This window comes from Drosophila albomicans, chromosome 3 (genome assembly GCF_009650485.2).
Source record: "Drosophila albomicans strain 15112-1751.03 chromosome 3, ASM965048v2, whole genome shotgun sequence".
Classification (NCBI taxonomy): Eukaryota; Metazoa; Arthropoda; class Insecta; order Diptera; family Drosophilidae; genus Drosophila; species Drosophila albomicans.
Window position 1 is genome coordinate 14026465 of NC_047629.2, and position 17803 is coordinate 14044267.

Genomic DNA, 17803 nt, shown 5'->3' on the forward strand with positions numbered 1-17803 from the left:
AAGTACTAATATACCCAATTCAGTGTAACCAGCTAATTTTTCTTAATGTACTTTACTTCGGTATATGTTAAGACCTTGAATGGCACATTTTGCTTTCTGTATATGGTCACATTCAGTCTGATTGGCACAACAAACACGAAAAAGTTGCAATTGACGCTGGCGATGCTTTTGCACTTTTGCCAAATAAAGTAAAAAGTTATTTAATTACGGTGTTTGACTGTAGATCGTAGAGAAAAGTGTTTTTCGCGCTAGGAAAAAGAAAAATATTCTCTTGCAAGCTTCGTTATTAACGAAAAAATCATTACAAATTTGTTGATTGAACAAGTGTAGCAGGGGCAAAAAAATACCAATACAACAAATGCTCAGAGTGAATGCGCGCGCCAAACAAAGAGAGCAAAATGTGAAAGAGAGAGAGAGAGAGTAATGAGCAAGGCTTGTGCGCGGGGCGTGTTTGTGTGTTTGTATGGATTGCTCTTATCATTTGAATGCGGCTATTGGTTTTGTTATTGGCTACAACGACCAGCCGTTTGTCCAGCTGCGGCAACAATAGAAGTCTGCATCTTCTGCTTTGGCGAAAAGTGAAACCAATACGATACCCTTTTGTTATATAAACCGTTAAAACAACAGCAGAGTGTGAACGAAGGCCGTCGCCACCTGTCGTGTGCACTGCCAGCTGAATTTAACCGTGTGCTTATTGAGGCGTGAACTGCGGGGTATATGAGGCAAGCATGTGGCAATCATGAATTGAGTGTTGGGCTAATTAGCGTATATTTCTGTGTTCGCCTTACTGGTAATTATCAATGGATTAATTAACTTCTTCAGTTACCAGTGCAAGAAAAGCCAAAACAATCAATGCGTCATACTACGAGCACAACTTAGGGTGGCAAGCGAGTTGGAGAGCGAGAGAGCGAAAACAAACAATGAATTGTGTGCGCGCCGTTATCGACAGCGTTGCCACTTAGTTGCGAAGCCTTGCGAGCAGTTAACTACCTATCCAAACAATGCAATTAATTGTTTGACAAAGTCAATTATTTAGCAATTTGCATATGCTTTAAATAAATTTAATGTGAAAAACCAATAACAGTAAAGTAAACAAGTGCAATCAAACTAATTTCGTGAATTTTTTAGCGATATAAATACGGCTCGACAACTCTGTAAAGAGCGCGCATAAGCGCACTCTCTGGCAAGTCTCTCGCTCTCTCAACCCGTTGCCATACGTCACTTTTGGCCAAAACACACTGGCCAACGACTCTTTCAGTCTTAACTGTCAGTGGCAGCGTGAGTAAGCGTTTGGTTTTGTGTACGGCAAAAGCACCGAGAAGAGCAGCGCGTGTTAAGAATTCAAATAAGATGGAATGACTAAAACAAAAAGAATCAGCTGAAGCAACTGCCAAGAAAGAGCAGAGTTTATTATCAACGAGAGTGATTAAGAAAAGTGTGAATAGCAAGTGCAAGTGCAGTGAACCAGCGAAAGACAGCGAACGGCGCCCTTGAATGTAGTAAAAACGTCTGTGTGCGTGTGTGTGTGCGTGAGTGTCCACGTCTGTGTTTGTGTCTGTACTGGGTGTCAAGTGCTGTGGCTGTTTCCAAAAATGTTCAACGTAAAAATACACATAATTGTATATACAAACAAGGCGAATAGCAAAATTCGATTAACAACAACAACAGGCCAACCTTGAAAAAAGGCAAAAGCATCGGACTGACTTGGCTATTTTTGTTTTCAAGTGGAAATCGCTTCAATTGTTCTCCATGTGCGCTCTGCGCGTCCAATAAGAAAAGCAAAACGCAGGCATCGCAGCGACTGCGAGCGAACAAGAACAATTGAACATGTCGTCGCATGGTCATTAACACGACAACGATTCTCTGTCCGTCTGCATGTGTCAGTGTGTGTGTGTGCGTGTGTATGTGTGTTTGTATATCGCTGTGTCTGCTTTGTGCGTGCGTTCTTGATTTCTTTATGTAATTTTTAACATTTCTTTTATTCAACGTAGGCGTGCAGGAATTTGCGTACGCACAAAAACGCAGCAAACGCCAGCAAAGCAAAATAGTAGTAGAAAAGGTAGTAAACATGCGGCGCTCGTTAATTAACTAATTAACAAAGTGTGAAGAGAACGGGAATAGATACAAAATAGGTGTTGCTCCTGACCAAAAGTAGTGCCCCAAAAAGAAAAAAAATCGAAGCACAAGTTTTAATATGACATCATACGCAAATGACACAACGACCACGGCCGCAGCTCCAACAACGACAACAACAACAGCAACCTCAAACTCAGGAGCAGCAGCGACAGCAGCGACTTCGGAAGCTACTGCAGTCGAGGCAACTGCAGCGCAGCTCAACAAGCAAATGTCTAGTAGCAATAACAACAATGGGCGCTACGACGAGGACGAAGATAACAGCAGCTTGGATGGCCGTGAAAAAGCCGACACGACACCCGAGAACATCAAGAAGATTGCCGAGATCATAAGCGACAAGGAAGCAGCGGCTGCAGTAGCGACGCCTACGCAACAGCGACTGCAGAATCATGTCGCATCGTCTGGCTTTGTAGGACTTGGCGCAGCCATCGATGAGTCAAACGTCAAGTTTTGCCTTGGCAAGCCGCCGCCGTCGCCGGCTGAAAAAGGTAAGCGAATGAATCCAAACAGAGTTGCCATCTCAGTCGCAGTCGCAGTCGACGTTGACGTCGAAAGCAACAACAATGCGTCGTCAATATGCTAGCGTCATTATTCATGAGCTTGCTCTGTCGTGTTGTTGTTTTTATTGTTGTTGTTGCTTGTCTCTCCTTTTTTTTTGTTATTGTTGCTTTTAATTTGAATTTTTAATGAAGCTATTTGGCGAGTTTTGGCCACGGCTTAAGCGCAAATATTTATTGCACTAGTCATGACAAACATACACATATACATGCAAACAAACACACACACAGACACGCAAGTAGACAAAACACACCCATGAAAGAACAAACGGGAAAAGACAGCAACTGCACAGTGGAGCAAGAGCTGCAGTTTTCTGTGCAAAATAAAGTTTTGGTATATAGGGAGGAATATTTTAAAGTTCTTTAATAAAACAAATGAATATTAAATAAAAACAAATTACAGTATGATTTTTAAAGTTAAAATCAAATTTTGCTAGGAAAATTTTAAATTGTTTTTGTTCTCTTTGTTGAAGCAGTTAAATCATTTAAGCTAAAAAATATTAATGTTTGTCTTTGCTTGGTTTTTTTTAACATCTCTAATACACTTTTCAAACAATTAGACATTCTATTGAAGATCGTAAATCAAACGCCAACATATATGACGCGGAAATATTAATAGTCATGACATTTTTGAAATTTCTTAATATTGTTGACCATAGTAATATTTATTTTTAGTCTATAATAACCTGAACGTGGTCTAATCAAGCGTGCGTGAAGTTTATCAATTTGGGCACAAGGTCATTTTTTTTTGGTTTCATTTGGCAAGTTGCCCATCTTTTCTTATATAGTATATTATAAATCGTTGCCATGATATAAGGAAAATTGCAAAAATATTTTATGCACTCGCATAATAATAAAATTTAATTCCAGTGATTGCAATTCGAGTATTTGTTAAATACCAGCAATTGCTTTCGGAATTCTCTGAAGCACAAGTGTTCTGTTTATTGATGTAGTTGCAGCAATCTTTATTGTAACTTAGATGACACAATCAACCGATCAGATGTTCGTTCTGTTGTCAGCATTTCCATAGTAAGAAATATGCCCCAGCTGGTCTGGTTGAAACTTTTCTTCTATGTTGTCATAACTTTTATCAGGCAACTTTTTTGACCGACACAAATCTTACACAATTCGCCGGCGGCTGTCATTATCTTACATTTTTACACACACTAACAATTTAAAATGTTTTTTGGTGAGTGAGTCACACCATGATCGATGGATACGTGAAGTGGGTGGTGGCAATATGGTTGTAGACAAGATTTTGCAAGCGAACATTTAGGTGTAAACATTTGGAGGTGATTACTGGCTATCAATTGAGCTGTTCTACTTTTGATATTTGCGCAGATCTGCAGAATATCAAAATTGATTTAACGAACTGTTGAATGCTTTCAGCGATTGTTAGAGATTTAAATGTGAAGCATTGAGATCAGTTGGGTTTGTTATAAGAGAAGTTGAATGGACATATTGTATTAACTGGATAGTAAGTTGTGATCATTAGCCCAACAATTTTCCATTTCAGTGACGACTTTAAATTAAATCTTTAAATGTTTTTTAAATAAGTGGCGACATCTAATCAAAATTTTAACAACCTACAATCGGTTTAGTTAATAAACATATTTTTTTCTTTATAGTAGAATACCCTGTAATTTTCTGCTGAATAATTGTCACGAATATAGTAAAACAAATACTTGATTGCTCCAATGTAGCTAACCACTCAATTTGTTCATTAGATTACAGAGTATTAAAGCATCTGAAATAATTGTCCAAGTGCATTATGCAATTTTATTGCAAAGTAGAACAAATATCTGTTCGCTTTGTTGGCTCACAAAATGATCGATTGCAGTCAACTGTGGCAGGAAGCGTTCCACTTTCCCACTGTATTTCATTATTCCACCGTTCCACCATAAACTATTGACCAATTACGTTGACCAAGCGGCATGCCAAAATGTTGTCTCTTGACAATATTCGCCGTGTTGAGGTATTCACTTGAATGTCGTTGTTGTGTCGAGTGACATTTGCGGCTTTTGTTACAGTTTTTCATCATTTCGCATAGCTTAATAGTCGAGTGGAAAAGAGCGAGGTAATGACGGATAACTAACGACTTTATTTGTACTCTAAATAATGTAAGTAAAGTGTATATTTACAAATTAAAAGAATGAGGCTAATAGATCAGTAATATCTTTTGATTACAACAATACCATTTGTAAAATTGCTTTTAATTTCGTGCTTAGAGTATTTGCAAGTCGATCTCTTCAAGAAAACTAGAGCATTTTTTATTAGTTTTATTTATTTGCTTTGTTGTACGTGCGCTTTTACTTTTTTCTGCAATAAATGAAAAAAAAAAAACATTGTTACTACGTTATATTTGAGCTTTTTTCTCTAAACAGTTGAAACTGTGCACTTTTGATTTTTGGAAAGTGGTTTAGTGGAAATTGAAGGGTCGCGTCCATCGCCTGCTGTTAAATTGGCGGAAACCCTTTTGGAAATTAAGTACACGCAATATATTTCGGAAATAGAAACAGCGGTTAATCGATAACAGTTTTTGTATCGTTTTTACAGCAAATTAAATGGCAATAACTTCGCATTGGTGTCTAATTGTGTTGTGTTCACTAATCACACGCGTCTTACGTCATGTGCCACTTTGAAAGTCGTTGAATGAGTTTGTCTATATTTATTTTGTTTTGCTTTTTGTTGCTATTTGAGACCTTTTACTTAGTTGCCACTCATTGAGAAACAATCAGCAAATGAAAACAAATGCTCAAATCTTGCGGTTTTTGCATCTGATTATCACATTTATATTATATGTACATATGTATATATATTTTGAACAGCAGAGAAAGCCCCCATCATCATCAATTGTCAACTTTGATTGAGGTCATCGCCTTGTTCATTTGACTTGTTGTGCGATGATTCACTTGATCGTAGCTCAGTCTACATAAACTTAAGATTCTTCTGAGCGAAATAGAAATCGTTGCCAAGTAATAAGAAGAGTTTAGCTTGGTTTAGAAATCAGCGTAGAGACTATATTTTATGTGTTTAGCAAATAAGAGAAGTCTTTATAATCTTTATTCATTTCAAACTTCTCAAAATGTAATCATTAAAGTAATTTCCTGGATAATTCACCAAAGTAATAATTTAACTTATTATATTTAATTAAATGTTAACTATTTTAGCTTAATTGTTTTGGTGTTATTTAGCAACTTCACGCGTTTCCCTTGATAATATATCCAAAAATAGATGCTATTAATTTTCATAATAATTAAATAATTTAAAAAACGAGTTCTTTAAAACCTATTCAGCCGTTTTTGCACACGTTTCCTGTTCTCAATTCTGGCCCATATTTAATAGAATAATTGGACTCGAAAATAAATGGATTTTTAGCTGAAAAATAACAACAAAGTGCTGGGTGAAATCGTGTGCGTTCAATATGGTCATCTTGGGGTAACCCGAACAGTTGAACAGCGGAACGGAAGGCACGTGCCTCAAAGACAAGAGTTCCTGTTAGGTAGAGCTGTATTTTATGGGCGAAACCCTTCCCCTTCTCTCCTTCAGCAGAAATGGAACGAAATCAACGAACTCTAACCTTCATTTGCCGTCATAGATCACAAGTGCCGTCTTTTTCCATTTCCCCTACCTGCTCCCTTTGCGCCCCAGTTGGCCAAGTTAGCGAGCAAAGCATTTTTGGTTTTCCGTTTGTACTTGGAATACTTGAAATATAAGTTTTGAATTATTGTTGAAGGGAAAACTAAAGAAATTGTTGCTGTATACTGAAATAAGATCGTAGTAATTTTATTAAAATGTTATTTTTACTGAGCGCAAAACCAAATCTATTTAATGTAATTCGTTTTCAGTAATTTAAACTGATAACCTGATAATACACTACACTATTCTGTGAAATTGTATATTAATATTTCGATAAAAAAAATTGAAATAATGAAAAGTTTTAGTGAGATATCAATAAAATTCGGAGAGGCTTTAATAAATCTACCTATCTACTTTTGTGAATTAAAATGTGTGTAGAGTAAAGCATTTCTTTTTATGTTTAAGATGTTATTAAATGCTTTAAACACTTCACTTTTTAGATACGCATTTATTAAAATCATGTTTAAAAAACGAACAAATATTGATTGAATGGCGAGCATCTGAAAATGCACAGTTGATTGTAGCTTTCTCACTTGTTGCTGATGCTTCGTTACGGAAATGTATAGAAATTTGTTAGCGGAAACGTTGGGCAATTAGCCCTCATGGGTTGCGGGCAAAAAGTTGGGTATGGTCAGCTAAGGAAATGACTGCTTGCACTCACTTTCGACCTCCGTCAGCTACAGCTTTTTATATAAATGTAATTCACTAGTATTCATATATTCCTAGTACACGTTTTTGTTTAATTTCAATGGAAAACGTTTGATTTTATTGTAATACAAATATTTTAATCGGTATGTGAGAAGGAAATAATAATTTAGTGCTTATTGACTTGAGATTGAAAATGTATTTGATACATGATGCATTAACATATGTATGTATATATCTATATGTGTATTAAATATGAAATGAAAATGAATATTAAAACCAAAATATAGCTTTGCCTACAACATATTTCTTTGCAACACCCTTTGCTGCATGGCGCCCAATTACCCGCAAATAGGCTGAACCGGCCGAGTGCTGCACTTGCTTGCTTGTTGTGCTCAGTTGCTTGCCACTTGAGTTGCTTTGTTGCTTTGGCTGTTTGGCTGTTTTGTTGTGTGTTCAAGTGAATTCTTCTCTGTTGCAAGTTTAGACTCGTTTTCTCCGCTTAAATGGTAATAATAATAACTGTAAATAAATGTTAATTTAATTGTATATCTTTGGCTTCTGTTCCATTGCAGCGACTGTGCTGAGCCGAGCGAATCATCATCATCCACATCAGAGCAACACCAACAGTAGCGGCGGCAACAGCAGCAGCAGCAGCGCTCACAATAATAAAGCCAACTCTGCGGCGGATGAAGACGATTCGACGGCATCCAATTCGACAACAACAACGAAGCAATCGCTGGCCTTTACCATAGATCACTTTGACGCCTCGGAGAACGAAGCTGCGGCGCAAGCGGCACGCTACAAAAATATGATGGAGCGCTTTCAGAGTCGCCATCGTCGTGGCGCTTCCATGTCCAAGCTGGAGACTGAGACGAGCATGACGACGCCGACGGCAACATCGTCGACGACAACAAATGGCACAAGTGGCCGGCACTCGCAGCGCAGCAGTCTCGACGCCGGCAGCATGATGGCACATGACGATGGCTCGGCAGCTGCCACGCCCACCACGGAAGCGGCAACACCGGTGGTGAAAATGCGTGTGCGTGAACGCAGCGCTTCCCGTGTGCGAGACGCTTCCAAGCGGCACAGCTGGTCGCCACGCAGCTCGGCAACCAGTGGCCACATGGAACCAGCAACAGCACCAACAGCAACAGCAACTGCTCGTATCAGCAGCAGATCGAAACAAATGCAACCAACGGCGCCGCCCAAGGGCGCGTCCAATTTGCTGGCGAATCGCACAGCGCAGTTTACGCCACGTTCGACGGCCATGCAGCTGGCGTTGCAGCAAGTGGATCTGCTGTGTCCGCATCCGCCGCTGGACGATATCAAGCTGGTGGCCGAGGAGGATGCGGTCAGTGAGGCGGGCACCTATACACTGGACGGTGACAACTATACGGAGGAGCAAAAGGATCTCATGAACATTGATCGCAATGCGGCAGCAGCGGCGGCTGCGGCGGCGGCTGCTGCAGGCAAGTTGCGACCCAAGCAGCTAGCTGTGAAACCGCATCGTGGCAGCAATGTGCTAGAGGTGAACTACTATCACGAGACGCCGCAGCAGGAGCAGAAGGGTAACAGCAACAATGCCAACACAACTGCCGCTTATCTGGAGCAGCTGAAATCGCGTGTGTTGCGCCAGCAACCAGTGGCAACAACGACAACAACTGCAGCTGCACAGGCGCCACCAACACCGCCATCGCCACGCACACCGGTCGCCGCCGTTGCTGCCGATGTTGGCTGCTTTACGAGCGTAACGACGAGCGGTGTGCTGGCCAAGCAGCGAGCACTGGACACGCATCCGAACAAGACACGTCACGCCTCGCACAGTCTGTCCACGTCGCAGATCGATAGCTCCGAGTATGTGAGCAACGAGGCAAAGCTGCGTCACGCCCAGGCGATGGCGGGCAGTGCTACGGATCGCCAGAAGGCCGAGTATCGCCTCAATGTGTTCACCACCAGCACAACGCAACAGCATCATAATCAGCATCAGCATCAGCTGCCCGAGACGCCGACAACGCCAACGATGACGGAGGCAGCGTTGCTGCAGTCGGCGCCCACAAAGCAGGATTGGATACAGGATTGGGCGCGTAATGCGCGTGCCCGCAGTCTGGCGCAGGATGTGAGCAGCAGCTCGGCTAGTCGACGCAAACAGCAGGCGCAGGCACAGGTAAGTCCAATGGAATTCAAGTTTTAATCGTCAACTAATTGCAACAACATATTTCGAACTTGCAGCTCATGACACGCAGCTACAACTGTTCGGACACGGCGGGCGATTCGCTGACCGATGACAGCCTCAGTTTGTACAGCCAACAGCAGCAGCAGCAGCGTCAATATGCCAATGCGGCAGCAAAGCTTAATCGCAGCTTGGCGGAACGCTATCGGCTGCTGGGTGACTGTGACTACGCGAGCGATCCGGCGTTGTGCAGCCATGGCGCTGCTGGCGTTGGTCAAATGCAGTTGCCGGGCGAGCCATATAAGCCGCCTAAGAGTCCCAGCAAGATACCATCGCCGCTGCACACGCTGGGACGTGCGCGCAGTGCCAGTCGCTCCAGGCCAGCCATCGATCAACAGCAGCTACAGCAGCAACAACAGCAGCAATCGTCGTCGTCGCGTCGCAGTTCGGTCAAATCGCCGGCGGCACAATGCAGTCCACAGCATAGTTTGGAGACGGGCTACAGACGCTCGCCATTGCATCGCGCTCTCATGACCAGCAGCATCAATGAGGCACAATTGCAGCTGCTCACCAGCGGCGAGTATCTGCTAAAGCAGCTGCATCGCCGCAAGAACTCGCTGGACGATGTTGAGCACGAATTGCCGCCAGCGGTTGCTGGTTCCATATCGCCGCTGCGACGCTCCAGCTCCTTCCAGCAGCAGCAACGTGGAGTGCACGGTGTGCGTCAGGCACGTCCCAATTTCCAGAATTTATACACGCCGCCAGCGGCGCGACACGTGCAACAACAACAGCAGCTGCAGCAGCAACAGTTGCAGCTGAAGAAGTCGGCGAGCAGCAACAACTTTGAGCAATCGTACAGCGATTACGACAACGAGCTGCAGTACTACATCAACGATGAGGATGAACTGGGCACCACAGGACCGTATTACTCCAGTGGCGAAGAGGACATCGATGTGGACGATGTGCAGCAGCAGCAGCAGCTTCAACAGCAACAGCAACATCAGCCGCATGCCGGCGACGCGTCGGTGCCGCTGAGCAATACGCGACTCAACAAGGCGCTGCTGATGCGCATCGAGCGCAGCAAACAGCGTGTGGCTGGCAACGGTGCTTCAACTGATCGTCAGACGCCAGCCAAACCGAGTTCGGCGCCGGCGGGCAAACTGAGTGCGGCTGCTCAGGCAGCGGCCGGACTTGTGGCATGCCCCAATACGCCCGAGTTGCCGCGACGTGGCATCAAGAGTGCACCGCGTGCCGCGTCGGGCTGCGGACCCAAGACGCGTCAGTCGATGCCACGTGAAACGAGTCTCAGTCGACTGGCGCAACAGGTGCCCAGCAGTTTGGCCAATGCCAAGAAGCAGCTGCTGCAGACGGCGAATGCGACGGCACGGGAGCAGCAACAGTTGCGTGTGCAGCCCAAGTACCTGGACATATCCAAGTACAAGTCGGCGCAGTCGAATAATTTTCTGCGCAAAAATGATTCAAAGAGCACCCTAAAACCAACGGATCAAATGAAACGCAGTCCCAGCGCCTCATCGATGGGTCTCAGCCGGGGCGAATCGAATCGTGCCAGCAATCGCAGTGTTCGCTCCGCTGTCTCAGTGATGAACAGCAGCACCACATCGTTGGGTGGCGGCACACGTGCCACATCTGCGGTGCGACGCGATGCCTCCGGTGAGTGACAATTGACAAATAACTTCATTGAACTTGCAAGCTGATTTTATGCAATTTGAATATGCAGTGAATAAGCAAAAGGAGGCAGAGATGGTCATGTGGAAGCGACGCTCCACCTACGATCCCATGAAGGCAGCCGCTGAGGATCGACGCCGCAAGGAAGAGGCACGCCGTGCCCAAAGTCAGAGCCAAGCACAGCGTCAGCTTAGCGATGTGCCCGACGAGTTGCCATTCGAAAGGTAAATGCTTAGCAACTGCCAATCTCTTAATAGAAGCAGTTCAACCTATTAATAGAACTATGTATTTGGTTAGAAAGATTCTTTCTCCTGGCAGAATCCAGCAAATGTAGTCGAAAAATAGCAGACTAGACCCTGATAGCAAACTTTATTGTGCAGCAAAGAATGCACTTACTAGTAAATATTTTCCATATTAATAGAAACGATTCTTAAGCATTATTAAAACCGATCCTAAAATCTGTTTTCGATTACAATTTCACAATAATTTTGCCTTTAAAAGATCAATTGAACTTGAACGAGTTTCAGAGTCTCCCACTGCAGATATAGTTAAAAGTGTTATAATTCACATGAGAAGATTGACAGCGAAAAAGATTTCACGAACGGCCAAAAAGTTTCAAAACAGCAAGTGAAATACCAGGCGAACATAAATCAGCAGCAAGCTGAAATGCAGAAAATCGCTCACTTGCTCAGTGGCGCCACCTATCGCAATGACGATTAGATGCAACCTAAAAGTATGCAAACAATATTTTCTGTTTAATTCTGTTATTTAAAAATTCAAAAATTACTAGGACATTTGCATTCGATTCGTGTGAATCAAATATATATATATTTCATATATCAATTGAATTTCAAAGAGTTTCAGTCTCTCTCATTCTACATATTGTGTAAACTGTTATTAATCACATGGGAAGATTAACAGCGAAAGATATTTCATTAGACTACAACAGACAAGTTTGAAAATACTGATAATAATAATAAAATCCTTCAATATTTCGCAGAGTTTTCCATTTATTTTGTCTATAACAATGTTATATGTATTTCTATGTGTTTACTCTGATCTCAACTAACTTTTAAATTAACGTATAATCTATGAATATAATTGACAGATTGAAACTGTTTAATATTGGGGAATTCTCTTAGCAAGGTATCAAACATTAGAAGTATTATATATAAATTTCAATCTCCTAGAGTCGAAATTTGGTTTTTGAATCGAGGTTTCATATAGTTGCTAAGTTAGAACTAAGTAGTTAATTCATTTTGATTAGTCATGTTTAGAGAGTTGTATTTACTTTTTGTATAATATGCGTAATACTTCTGGTTCTTTTCTTTCCTATTTTCTTTTTTTTTTATTTTTGATAATATTTTATTTTTTTAAATTAGCTTAAGGTTTTGGGTAATTTCCCGGCTAGAGGTAAAGGTGCGTTTAACGGCCATAGATATTGCATCTATAATATATCCAATGCCCATTTCAAACATCAACGTAAAACACCTTTGAATTTACACGCTTACGATCCGCAATTATCGTAGTTGCCCTTGAAATATATTAATACTTTAGGAACTTTAGCTAATTAAATAATCGACAGTTTGTAGTAGTTTAAAAAACAACAACATTTGCTGTTATTTTTTGCTAATTGATTTCTTTTCTTTTAATTTCTGTACACCCCCAAAAACCAATTTTGATAACCAAAAACCTAAAAAAAAAAAAATAAAAACAAACACTCAATACACTCGATTCTGTAGACCATCACGATCACACTATCGCCGTGGACAGTTATGACCAACGGATGGTGTTCTAGTTACCGATCTGTAAACCACAACAACCGCCACCACCACAACCACAACTACAACAACAACACCAAAACATTCGAACAACTATCTTTCCACACACCCAAACAACACAAAAACTCACACACTACATTTAATAAATGGTGCAAGCAGCAGACCCCAGCGAAATGCGGTTCCTAACAGCGTAATTAATACTGATTGTTACACTAGAAAGAAATTCCAGTGCGAGGCAATCTGAAAACAACGATATTATTTAAGGATATATATACATCTATATCTATGCATATACACACACAGACGCATAAGTGTATATATATAGGATATATGTTTCCGAATCCTTTGAACGACAACGAATTGCTGCGATGACGCTGCATTGATTCGACGAGTTGCCAAATGTAATGGAGAAGTTGCCATATTAAGCGATTACTCGCTGCTCTTTCACTCGTTGCTCGTTACTCGTTACTTGTTGCTCGTTGCTCGTTACTCGTTACTGTTTGTTGCATTGCCTCCATCATTTTATGCGTTGCTCTTGTTGTGCCAAATTGTCTGGATACACATGTATATATACATATGTATATACTCGTTAATATAAGAATAACTTGTTCGTCAGCTCGTTCTCGCCGCTTTCAGAGCGCCTCTTAACCACTTAACCACCACCTAGCCATCAAGTACCTAGTCTAATCACATCAATTGGCATCTCTCTAACCGCTAACAATTTAACACGTTTGTTTACTGTACAAATGTTTTGGCTTGCTTTTTACTCACCAATAAAACCATAAATTCATACAATTACTATATATACCCGTCCGATATCTGGAATAATGCGAGAAATTCAACTAACACCAATATTAAACAAGCAAATTGGACAATAAAAATAATAAAAAGCTTAGTTAGTCGCTAGTTTAGCACACGATTTGTATTCGCCACATTCATTGAATACATTAAGCACTATACATTTGATGATTTAAACTAACAATATATTTTTGATCTCTCCCCGCTCTCTCAATCTGTGCGCACTTTTTATCGTGCAGTACCCAAAGGCCGGCCAACAATTTGACCATTACGGGCAGCGTGAATTACAGCCCAAGAAACTCAATGGAAAACGACGCCTGGATGCTTGGTGAATCATCAGAGTTTGGCGAATATCCCGAAGATTACGATGAGGATGTCGAGGAGGATGATGAATATGTTGCCGGTCAAGAGTCCGATGATGTATTCGAGGCCGAAAGAGCAGAGGCAACAAGTTAAAAAAGAACAAGAAAAAAGAAAAAACAAAATGAAGGAAAACCAGCAACAGTGATATCTTTAAATCGATCTAATGATCATTATGAATAAAAATACGAGAACTCGTATTATGAAATATTGTATTTGATAGCAAGCGCATTGCGATTTAGTTATAATCTGATCAGATCTGATATCTGCTTAACTGAATAATTTATATGAAATGAAGTATATATACGTATATAGCATATAGAAGCAAGTGCGAAATAAAATGAGTGAATGCTTTCTGAAATATCATCAACAAATATTATTTACGATGCTGTCCAAAAACGCCATAAAACAATACTACTTACATACTTATATATTTAAACGATTTTAAATGACGATTATCAAATCAACTGGTCACATTTTCGGTTTAATAGAACTACAAATACTCAAAGACAGATCTGGACACAGTGCTCAGCAAGCGGGCGGATTCAATTTGCTATAAAAACTATATCCTATCTAAATGGAATTGAAAGGATTAGCTCGCTAGCTAAAGCACTGTCCCGGCTTCTGAACATAAAACGAATTGTCAGTAGGTTTTATATGCATATTGTATGCTTATCCTATAATGATGTATAGTTTTATATATATAAAAAATACTTATGAGTAGAAATTATTTATGTGGTACTTGCTTTTAAATCGCGTTCATTGCGTTAATTTAAGCGACTTTCAACTGAACAAATCTGATTAATTGATTGACCAAGTAATTGATCTATATCTAGTACTGTACTATAACTACATACATATACTCTAAAATTGGTGTCGGTGTCCATTTTATTAGCTGCTATGCAAGTGGTATCAACGATTTCGTGCTTCTACAAGTAGTTCAAAGTATGCCACTTGAGATATTACAAGAGAGCGGCTACTTGATTTTAATGATTTGAATACATTTACAATATATTTTAAATTGCTAGCGTCGAAAATATTTTTAAATTTTTTGTAAATTTTGCAAAACAAAACGTATTGTACAACTTGTTTCTTGTTGTTTTATTTCTAGGCTGATACAAATAAAATGCGAATAAACATTAAAAATGTCTTAGAAAGCTGTATTTCAATCAATGTTTTGGGTTGATGACGATTCAAATTCGGAATGAATTAAATTTCTAACTTCGATTCTCTGGGAAATGATTTTTTGATTGCCAACAATTTTACATTTTTGGTTTTAAAGTAATTTCAGCTAAGATTGGTGCAGCTTACTACTTTATTATGTTGGCCTGGTAGTTAGCACGCATTTTTGCCTAGCTGGCCTTTAGTCTGACATATCCGAATTATACTGTTGTTGTTGTCCACTCGACGAACGAGCAGCTAAAAAGATGCAAAACAACAAGTGAAATATCAGGCGAACATAAATCAGCAGCAAGCAGAAAAATAGAAAGTCACTAGCTTGCTCAGTGGCGCCATCTATTGAAATGTCATTTAAATACAGCCTCAAAGTATGCTATAGAATTTTTTTTTGGGTTGAGTTTGACTTATTCCACTTACTACATAATTATGTTGGCCTGGTAGATTTTAAATTTTCTCGCCTAGAAGTCTCACATATCCGCATTATACTGTTCTTGTTGTTGTCCACTCGATACCAGCTAAAAAGATCCAAAACAACAAGTGAAATACCAGGCGAACATAAATCAGCAGCAAGCAGAAACACAGAAAATCACTTAGTTGCTCGGTGGCGCCATCTTTTTCAATGCAGAATGAGTGCAAAGAATAATTCTGTTCATTGCTGTTATTTGGAAAATCAAAAATTATAGTTGCTCATATTGTTTAGCATTTGATTTGTGGGAACCAAATGTATTGATTGGCATTAAAAGTTTATGGGGTACTTCAAGAATTCAGCATTCATTAAATTTTGGTTTCATGGCCTCTTTAGCTCATCTGTTAGTTCAGATTTCAGCTCTGTGGACGGGTCCAATCCAATTAACATATGTATATAAATTCTTGTTCAGCGTCGGCAGCCGAGATGATATAGCCAAAGCAGATTCTGAGTTTAGTACTTCATGAATATACCAAGTATATACGTCGCTATATTTTAACATTTTGTTGGAATATTTGTAAAATATGGTTTTATTTACAATGGGTATCTCACAGTCGAGCACTCTCGGCTGCATCGAATTTTGCAACTGTACTCATATTTTGAGACAAGAACTGATTCAAAAGGTTTGGTGTATTTATGTATGTGGTAATGCAGAATAACAAATGAATAAGTCTGCCAAAATGTAACTGTGTTGATGACGATTCATAATATATATTGAATATATTTTGTGTGCTCGAAAATGTTTTTGTCTGCACGTAGCACACATTTCGCCTTCGAAGAATTTAATTTTTTTAATTTCCAACATTTAAATAATTGGTGCAGTTCAGCGAATTATGATTTTGCTGAAGCGTTCTCCCAAAAAGACGTCATTCTGACAATTGATGCCAAGCTGCTCGGCAGTTTTGAGGCAAAAGCCAGCAATACGATGATAATCAACTGAGAGTGAAGAGAGAAACACGTGCAGGCATGATGTGTGAAAGACTTAGGAGCAATTATATATACATATATACCAGAGTTGCCAATGCAAATTTATACATTTCCCCAAAAATCAGGATAAAATTCCCCAAATTTGGGGACAAAAATCCGGTGATTCCCCACAAATTCCCCACATAGGTTTTTTTTAAATGAAACAATAAAAAACTGAGTATAACTCATATTAGTATTCTTAATTCATTAAAATAAAAACTCAAACAGTTAACATTCATATTCTTTTCCATATTTTTGTGGATAGCATTTTGTTTGACGGGTTGAACTTGACGCTGCTGCCTAGTTTTTTAATTCCTTCTCTTGCCGCCATAAATGATACAACAGTATCTGTATTCAGTCGATTACGGTTTTCAGTTTTCAAATTCGTAAGAACACTAAATTTGCGCTCGACCGATGCATTTGAAAAAGGCAGTATCAGCAACAACGAAATAACAATTTTTATATTTGGAAACAGGTATTTTCCCGCAGCGTTTTTCAGACGAAACTAGATGAATAAGTTTGATATTCACGCACAAACAAATCTTGCATTAAGTAAGGTTATTCATTATTTTACTTACCGTAGGATTATCTTTGTTTATATTTTGACATTGACCTTTTAACAACCATTTATCCATATTTGCACAAAACAAACTCGTATCGTTACTTCGCGACAGAAATAACATAAACTTATCGAACTCAGCTACGAAAATGACGAAGACAGCGCGCATAACATGTATGCGTTTAAGAAAGAGAAAAACGGGAATCCCTGATCATAAACAAAACAACTGTCAATCTACTTGTAGTTTGAAACTAGAGATGTGCTATACATAATATTTTTAAAATTAATTAATTTAACAAGCAACAATTAATATATTTGCTTGGATTTTCCTATCTAATTTTATGTGCTTCATCTAGTCTGAATTCCAAGTTTATTAAGTACAACAGAACAAAAAAGTCAACCATAATAAAGAAAAATACTATTTAAATAAGTTGATGCAAGCTCAATTCGAAAATTGAATAATGTTGTTAAACCATCTTCAGCTGAGCAGACTTTAAGGTCTATGTGAGATCATCAATATTTTGACTCCTTAATCCTGACTTCAATATAATGTCCCTGTGATGTATATATATATATATATGTATATTACATTGCAATTTTATACTACATAGTTTTCTAATTTTAAGTATAATCAAAATTCGGTTAAATAAATTACTCAAAGACTGTCATCACTTCTAATTTTATTAACAAGAATCCTCTCTTAGACATGCGTCAGAAATTTGACATTGTCCGAACATTGACACCATTTGCTATCGCCTTCAGTTCCGCTACGAATTTTTGAGCAGAACCCACATCCGTTGATCTCGTGAAAGCTCAAAAACAAAACAGCAACTTAGAGCTGGACTCTTCGATTTAAATTAA

General features: G+C 39.6%; 1 protein-coding gene and 1 long non-coding RNA gene across 5 annotated transcripts; both read left to right on the forward strand.

The window, feature by feature from the left end:
* The first annotated feature begins 90 nt into the window (after positions 1-90).
* Positions 91-13966, forward strand: LOC117567108 (uncharacterized). Of its 4 annotated transcripts, none has more exons than XR_004572044.2 (7): positions 91-188; positions 1992-2621; positions 7550-9141; positions 9207-10818; positions 10886-11057; positions 12576-13015; positions 13652-13751. XR_004572044.2 is itself a non-coding variant. In XM_034246889.2 (6 exons), the coding sequence occupies exons 2-6, from the start codon at positions 2195-2197 to the stop codon at positions 13866-13868; spliced, it is 4020 nt and encodes a 1339-aa protein (XP_034102780.1). In that variant the 5' UTR covers positions 91-188; positions 1992-2194; the 3' UTR covers positions 13869-13966. The 4 variants fall into 4 exon arrangements, 2 of the variants coding, with proteins under 2 accessions (XP_034102780.1, XP_034102781.1); XR_007955117.1 differs by having other exon boundaries at positions 12576-12804; XM_034246889.2 differs by lacking the exon at positions 12576-13015 and having other exon boundaries at positions 13652-13966.
* On the forward strand, positions 5806-6934 carry LOC127565759 (uncharacterized). Its single transcript, XR_007955118.1, has 2 exons — positions 5806-6699; positions 6770-6934. It is a non-coding gene; the product is annotated as an uncharacterized LOC127565759 (long non-coding RNA).
* Positions 13967-17803: the final 3837 nt, after the last annotated feature.